This window comes from Galeopterus variegatus, unplaced genomic scaffold, assembly GCF_000696425.1.
Source record: "Galeopterus variegatus unplaced genomic scaffold, G_variegatus-3.0.2 Scaffold1966, whole genome shotgun sequence".
Taxonomy (NCBI): domain Eukaryota; kingdom Metazoa; phylum Chordata; class Mammalia; order Dermoptera; family Cynocephalidae; genus Galeopterus; species Galeopterus variegatus.
The window spans coordinates 313,090-321,189 of NW_007728077.1; the positions used below are offsets into that span (position 1 = coordinate 313,090).

An 8,100-nucleotide genomic window follows, 5' to 3' on the forward strand; every position below is an offset into this window, starting at 1 on the left:
GCTGAGGCAGGCGACTGTCTCCAGATGGGGTGCACCTGCCCACACTGCTCACATGGGGCCCTCGGCCCAGGGCACTCTGTGACTGGGCCCTACAGCTCTCGGTGCTGAGCTGGGTGTGATGAGTGCAGCCCCTGCCCACCTCTGAGCTCCGGCCCCCACATGGTAGGCTCCATGGTCCTCTTTCTAGGCTCCTGAGAGATCCAGACCCACCCGCACCCACCAGCTGAACAGAGGACCTCCCACTGCACGTCCCCTCCCAGTGCGTGCTCAGGGGTATTCTCATGCGGGGACCAGCCCCTCCCTGAGGCGACGACCCACTGACAGCTGATACACCCCTGCCCCATATCTGTTCCCTTCCAGGGAGTTTGAATACAGGACCCCTGAGCTGGCCCAGCAATGGGCCATCCATGGCAGAGACCCAGGCACTGGCAGCCAGGCCGCCCTGAGCTGACCACAGAGGCAGCAAGTGCACAGCTGCAAGAGCTCTCCTGGGTCCCTGCACCCTCCTCATCCATGCTCTGAAGCCAGACACCCCCCTCCACCACCAAACCCAGAAACCTGCCCTGACTCAGTGGCACCCCTCCCAGGGCCACAGTGGTCACAGCTGTGAACACAGCCCCTCTCTGCCTGCACCTCCAGGAGATATGAGAACCTGGGCAGCCCAGGTCTCTAGGCCCCACCTGGTCCTACCCAGCCATAGCCCAGCCCTCTACATTGAGTTCTTCCATCCCTGCAGGAGCCCAGCTCCCAACCGGACTTTTCTGACAGGCCCAGGTCCTCCTCAGATCATGGACCTAAGCGGGTCCTCAGGTGGCTCCAGGACTGTGGTGAGTCACCAACATTCCTGCTCTGAGGACAGCGCCCCTCACTCCCCTGGTGCTCTGGTGTGCCCTGGTCCTGCTGTGGCCACAGGAAGGCCGAGCTTATGAAAGGTCCCTCCCCTGGGATGTCACCACCCCAGCCCACCCCGGCCTCCCCCTCCCTGCAAACTCCTCCCTCCCATCTGCTGCCTGGAGTGTCACTCCAAGAAAGGGGGCATGAAGGACCCCATTGCAGGCAGCCAATGCCTTTGTTCCTCCTCTGAGGAGGCCTGCCCTGCAGGGAGGCTCGCAGGGAAGGGCACTCAGTGACAGAGGCCACCACATGTGGCTGTGGGCACTGAGCTGGTGGGAGCTGAGCACAAGGGGTCTCTGGTAGCCTGTCTGGTGGGAGCAGGCTGGAGCAGCACCTGGAGCCCATGTGGCCACAGGGGAGAGGCCACACCAGACTCCAGCTCCTCCCCACTCCAGTACCCCCACCAAGACACCCTTGATATGAGGTGCCTGGATGGTCACACAGGCTTCCTGGGCCAGTGACTGCAGCCTCGCTGCATGACCCCCAGTGCAATTCATTCTCTAGAGCTCACGCTGGACCAGGCCAAGGCGCCTGCTTCTGACATCCTCCCAAGAGCACCCAAATCCCCACACGGCTTCTGTCTTTAGAGATCCCGACCTAAGAACCAGCATCTGCAGGTACTTGGGGGCCACTGGAGGCCATTGTCAGGCCTGTGAGCCCAATTCCCAAGCCCCTGCCTCCTGTGAACCCGGAGCACAGCACCAGAGGGGTGAGAGCAGGACAAGGTGCCCCCCATGGCCCCTGCACACCCCTATCCCTGTGAGAAGCTGATGGCCCTGCTCTGATCCGCCTCGGGAGGCAGCAGCTGCCTTGGCAGAGGCCAGTACAGCACAGGACCCTTGGTGCCATGAGAGTGGAGGAGGCCACAGCAGGAGGAGTGATGCCCGCTGGAGGACACGCATGAGGGCTGATGCTGCCGTGGGGGTGGGGCAGCCTTCCTGGGCAGGCACAGCCCTTCTCTGGCTCTCACCCCTGTAGCCAGACTCCAGCAAGCCAAGGGCCTCAGACTCACTGCTCCCTTTACCCTCTGGGCACTCAGCCTGGGTGCTGGGTCCCTGCAAACTTGAGCCACCAATGGCTGACAGCACCCGGCCTGGCAGACAGACACTGGGCACGTGCAGGTGACACCTGGAGCATGCGCACACACTCACATCCCCTGTACACAGGCCAGCCTCGGGGTCCTCCCAAACCCTGCAGCCAAGTTCTCAGCACTCCTGGCTCACTGGACTGGGGGCTCCATGAAGGTGGCCCCTCAGCGCCTCTCAGACTGCTCAGCAGTGTGGGGCACAGACAGGGTAACCAAACTGCCCAGGTCACAGCCGAGGAAGGGGCAGGACAGAGCCAGGGCCGGCCACTCCCCTTGTCAGGGCACCACATGCTCCTTCAGGCCCCGGCCTCGCAGATGGGGTGTGGGATCCCCATAAACCGCCCTCCTCCAAGTGTGGGTCCTGAGCTCAGAGGCCCCACTTCCTCCAGCCCCAGCAATGAGGGGTGACTCCAGGGGCCTGCAGAAGCCTCCTGTGGAGTCCCCAGTCCTCCCCACAGCCTCAGCACTCTGGGGGCTGAGTTCCCCCATGTCAACAGGGTGAGGACAGCACAGGGCCAGCCTCCGCCCAGCTGCCCACTGCTCAGGGCCCCACACGCGGCCCGAAGCCCACTTGTGGACACGGAGGTCATGGCTCAGAGGCTTCCCAGCAGGGAGCAACCGCTGGCAGTGAACAGCATGTGTGTGTTGGAGGGTGGTTGGGGGAAGCCAGGATGTCAGTTTTATGAAAGCTCCAGAAAGGGCAGAGGATGCTTTAAAGTGGCCAGCAGTCAGATCAATGTCTAGGACAGGGGGTCTGACCAAATGTGGCACAGGCCAGCTCAATTGAGGAGGGGACTGGAATTGCACACAGGCAGCCAGGGGGCTGGGGCGGCTTCACTGCCCACGCACCATCCTCCCACTGGGCTGGCCAGAAGCAGAGACCACCCCCACCGCCACGTCTTCACCTGCCCGGCAGTTCCGACCGCAGCCCACCAGCCTTAGCGCTGCCCCAGGACAGGACGACCTTGGGAGGCCACCCAGTCAGAGATAGCTCTGATTCTGGAACCTCCACCAGAGGTTCTGGAACCTCCATCAGAGTCCAGGGGCTCTCCTGCCACAGGACACGGGGTAGGAGGGAGGGCAGGGGCCGTGATGCCCAGAGCACTTCCCGCCATCTTCCCCGGGAGCAGGCATTTGGAGCATCTGTGGAAGAGGGGAGAGGAGCCCCTACCCAGGTCCCCAGTGCCATCCATGTTACAGGAGCTACCACCTGACTCCCCAGGTCCCAGGCAGAGGGCACTGGACACCTCTCTGTGGCTTCCCCCCACCCCCAGGCTCTCTGACCACCAACAGCATGCCAGGCTGCTCAGCCTCCTGCAGGGTCACCCAGCCGCCCACGCTCACTCCCTGGAGGGTCCAGCTCAGATGGGGTGCAGCCGGGTCCTGTGTCCTCCACACACTCCTCCAGCAGTGGCCCTTTGGGTTTGCTGGTTTTCCACATGCTCCTATTGGTTTATTGGGATACGGTTTGGCCAGTGTCCCACAGACAGGCCCCTGCAGGCAACACAGGGGGCCCTGGCACCCCCATCTGAGCCCCACCTGTCAGCACCTGCAGGATGGAAAAGGTGCCCACTCTGTGCTGTGAGGGGTCTCGGGTATCACCCCCTCATCCCAACCAAACCAAAGCCACCCCAGCCACTGGTAAGAGATGCTGCCCTGATGAGCCAGACCCCTCACTCTGCCACCTCTGGCTCTGGATCTTGGTGCATGTCCTTGGTGTGTTGGGGTGCACGCACGTCTGTCTTTTCCTCTGTCCCAGGGTGTAGGGCTCGATCCCCGCGACCTTAAAGCAGCCTCAGGAGGGCAGAATGGGGCATTGGTGGGTCGGGCCACCACAGCATGGCCTCTTTAGGCACCCATGGGCAGCCACCAGCATCTACGGCCACACCACCCTGACTACACCCAATCTCATCTGATCTTGGAAGCTAAGCAGGGTCGGGCCTGGTTAGTACTTGCACGGGAGTCCGCCTAGGAATACTGGGTGCTGTAGGCTTTTGGCCATGCTCCCCTCTGCTTTTGGCACCTGCCCATGCCTCCTGCCCTTCTGGACCCTTAACCCGTGGCAACCTGCCCCCGTCCATGGCCTCTGCCGCAACTCCGCCACCCCGAAGGCCACCCTGCCAAGGGTTCAGCCTCCAGCCTTCCTTCTACCTCACAGCCCCAGCTGACCCAGGACCATCTGGAGGCTTGGTATATGTGGGCATTTGAAAACAAATATGACTTATAGGAGCAGCATTTTCAGAAGAGCAGAAAATAAACTTGAAACTGCCCAAACGTTATAAGCGTTGGAATGGATGGTCAGCTGGATGACCTACAGTCTCAAAACTAGCATGTGTGGAACAGGCTGAGGCAGAGAAACCAATGACAGTCATGTTCAGGGTAATTCCATTAATATCCTTTCATGGAAAGTTTAAAAGAGGCAAAGTTAAAGAAAATACTTCTTAATGATACATAATAGATGGTAAAGACAAAAAGAAAACTATAAAATTTCTGATAGTGTCACATCTGGGGATAGGAGGGAAATGAGATCAGGATGGGCACACTGGGAGCCTAATATCTGCCCAGTCTATTCATCAGTGTGTGTCCTGTCTGCAGAGTTTATATGACATTACTATTTAAAGTTAAAACATTCATTGTAATCTTTTCTAAGTATGACTTACCTCCCTAAAAAATTTCAAATAACTATTCACATGTGAAAAAGTGTACAATTTAAAAATATTTATTTTACCATATTATCTGACTACCTCCCCAGTTTTGCTATCAGTCTTAGTTTGGACCAAGTTCTCAAGCCTTTTGTACTGGGTCCATTTAAATTTATCTCTATATTCATTTGCGCAGGTTTGGGTAGCAAAAGATTGAGAACCAGCCAGTGTCTGTGTAGAAATAACAAGCTACATAAACATATATTATTAACTTTTATAAAAATTAAGGAAGTCACCTATTGGTAATGAAAAGAGCTTCAAAACTGATGTGTAATTGAACAAAAATCAAAGCATGTATCGTTGTATAAACCAGAGGGCATAATAGAGTTGTTGAAACAATAATTACATGAATTGGAATTTCAGAGGGGGAGACATCTAGGGCAGGGTTTTTGCTAATTCTCAGCAGGGACTAATGATCACATTTGGCCCACACGGGGGACTGAGAAACCGGGGACGTATTGGTTGGTCACTCAGGACTGGAGCTGGTGTGAGAGATCACACAAATCAAGAAGCACTGACATGGCCGGTGTTTTCCACAGGACATTCTCTGTATTCTGGGGACAAATGTGGAGGACTGAGGAGCCAGGCCAAGTGTTCCTAAAAGTCAGAGTAGAATCTGCCTGAATCTCAAAGTGCTTAGGAGATAATCTTTCCCCAGAGGGACAGGGCTGCTGATGGGTCCCTTAACATTTTTGCCATATTTTAAAGCTGCAGGGAGTGGGTGGAACAGCAGAAAGTTGAAACCTCCAAAGGTCACAAGTGGATTTGCCACAGTCTCTCATGCTTGACCAATGACCTACTAGAATTTCCATCCAAATCCCTGAAGGGTCTTCCCTGAGGAAGACAGAAGAAGCAGAGATGGATGAGCTTCATCAAAACTGCATACGGGTAATTGGACTCAGAGGGGGACAGAGAGAAGGGGGCAGAAGCTGTCACTAAAGGTGTAAAGGCCAAGGATTTTCCAAAATGGACATAATACATCAATCCACAGATTAAAGAACCCCAATTACATTGGCAAACCCCAACTGGGAATAAAAAAGAAAAGAGGAGAAAATCATACTAAAGTCCATCATAGTTAAATTGCTAAAATAAAGCAGATGAGTCAAATTTCTTTTCTAAAGCAAATTCACACCCTTATATGTCATTATTATACAACAAATATCAAAATATTCTTTTTTTTTTTCCTTTTTGTCTTTTTTCGTGACCGGCAACGGATCGCAACCCTCAGTGTCGCGCCCATACCGGACTGGGACCGGGACCAGCAACGGGATCGCAACCCTCGGTGTTGCGCCCGCACCTCGCTCAGCCAGTGAGCGGCCGGTCTGTATGTGGGATCTGAACCCTCAGCGGGAGCGCCGCCACACTCCCAAGCGGCGCACTGTAGCAGTGCACCACTGGGCCGGCCCCAAATATCAAAATATTCTAAAACTACTTATTCATCATAAGAAGGTAAGAAAATAATAACAAACCTAAGATTCACAGGAGAACGGATATACTAAACACACACACACAAAATGAATTCAAATTATCAGGAGAGGGAAAAATGACAGAACTGACAGACTAATAAATCTGAAAGCTGTTTATTTGAATAGTAAAAACCAAACAAAAACCATGTATTCACTTTCAGTGTTTATTTTAATGAACTAAATTTGACTCAAATAAAAATACACAAATGTGGAGCTAGAGGGAGGTAGTTGGCATGCTGAAAAGGAAGGAGGAGACCTGCGAGGGGAGTGGCTCAGCAGAGCAGAGAGAGCCATGGTGATCCCAGATGCCACACAGAGGAAATGCTGGCAGCTTCTAGGGCAGGAGGAAGCCCATTGCAGTGCCAAGATCTGAGCAGATGATTCAGGGAAAAGAAAGGTCAAGTGGCCGACCCCTGGGTTGCTGTCACCACCACCAGATGGACTTTGGACTTCCCAGCCTCAGAAACTGGGTCAAGATGGCGACGGGTCTGGAGCAGGGGCGCCAGAAGACAGCGTGAGCCTGAGAGGTATGCGCTGTGCTGCCAGAGTGCTATTTGCATTTCCAAGAGCAACAAAAAAAGAATAAGTCTTTGATCAACTAATCTACAACTATAAAAAAGCAACTACAGATTCGAGGTTTAGGGCCGACATTAAAGAAGATTCCTGGGAGCGCCCAAGGCGGTGGTGGCTAGGATGATGCAGAAACGGAGAGGGAGCCGCTTGGCCGGCCCAGCTCTGTGAGTGACCCCCAGCCCGGCCCTGCTTGTGGGGCAGACGCCCATGTGGCATCCGCCTGCCCCACTAGGCCAGTCACCAGCCTGGGGCTGCCTCCATTTTCTTGGGTCGGGGAGAAGCCGGCCAGCTTGGCCAGGCCTGCCCTCCTCACCTGGCTCTGCTCCTCACTGAGCCTTCCCACTTCCTTGCCCCGGTGCGGGGCCTCCTGGGGTCTGCAGGCCGGCCTCACATCCCACTTCCCCTGCGGTTCTCTGGCGGGGCTGGTGGTGTGGGGAGCTCCCGGCCAGCAGCGGGAGGACAAGGAAGAACAGGCCAGGCCAATTGTCACTCCACCGCACCCTGGGCTCCAGCCCCCGATAAACTTCCTGTTACCAGGAGGCAGATACCATCTCTGCGGCCTTCAGTTTGGAAAAACGCCTAACCAATTTATGGTTAGGAAAAGTGTGATGGGAGCGCTCCCGAACTCGCTTGAACCTGCCGGCGAGCTGACTGTGGGTGGGCGCTGGAGTTGGTCTTTGCCGGGGGGAATCAAAGAGGAACTGTGTGCTGTGGGCTCCTCCCCTGAGGAGCTCATGTTCCGGTGTGGGAGATAAGACAAGTATACAGATAACTGCAATACCAGGAGGAAGGTGATAAGTCCCGAGAAAGCCCTATACAGTGCTACAAAGGCACCCAGAGCAACCGGACGGCTGCACCTAGCAGAAACCTGAAAGTCTTCCTGGGAGGGGTGGTGCTGAGCAGGGGCTTGAAGCCCTGGCTGATAGGTGAGGGTAGCAGAAGACACGCCCCACCCCAGTCTAGAGTGCACAGAGCGGGGAGGCGTCCGGCTAGGGAGGCGGAGACTCGGCAGAAAACACACACCCTGTGGGGCTGACAATGCATGATCCAGCAGCCCAGCAGAGTCCAAGCTAACCAGAGAGGTGGCTCCCCAGAGAGGCCCAATACCCAAGGCAACCACACACACAAGACACTAGAAGCCAACTGAGCAGTCACAGAGGTAGCCATACCAAACTGACAAACACAGCCACACCTTAGTTAGCCAATAGGGTCAAACCTGTGCACTGTGAAACCCCCTGCCAAAATGAATAAATATCAAAAAAAGATACCAGAAATACAAAAAACCAAGAAAGTACAAGAACAAAAGTTAATAAATCGCAAACTCTAGATCCTATAGAACAGGAAGCCCTTGAAATGAATGACAAGGAATTTCGAGTGA

General features: G+C 55.1%; 1 protein-coding gene across 1 annotated transcript in view; it reads right to left on the reverse strand.

Moving 5' to 3' along the window:
- COL20A1 (collagen, type XX, alpha 1) overlaps nt 1–3,422 on the reverse strand; it is a 30,456-nt gene extending 27,034 nt beyond the window's left edge. Inside the window, 3 exon segments of the mRNA XM_008579853.1 lie at nt 1,865–2,022; nt 2,887–3,124; nt 3,326–3,422. Coding sequence (XP_008578075.1) covers nt 1,865–2,022; nt 2,887–3,124; nt 3,326–3,422 — 493 coding nt within the window.
- Between the last annotated feature and the right edge of the window lie 4,678 nt (nt 3,423–8,100).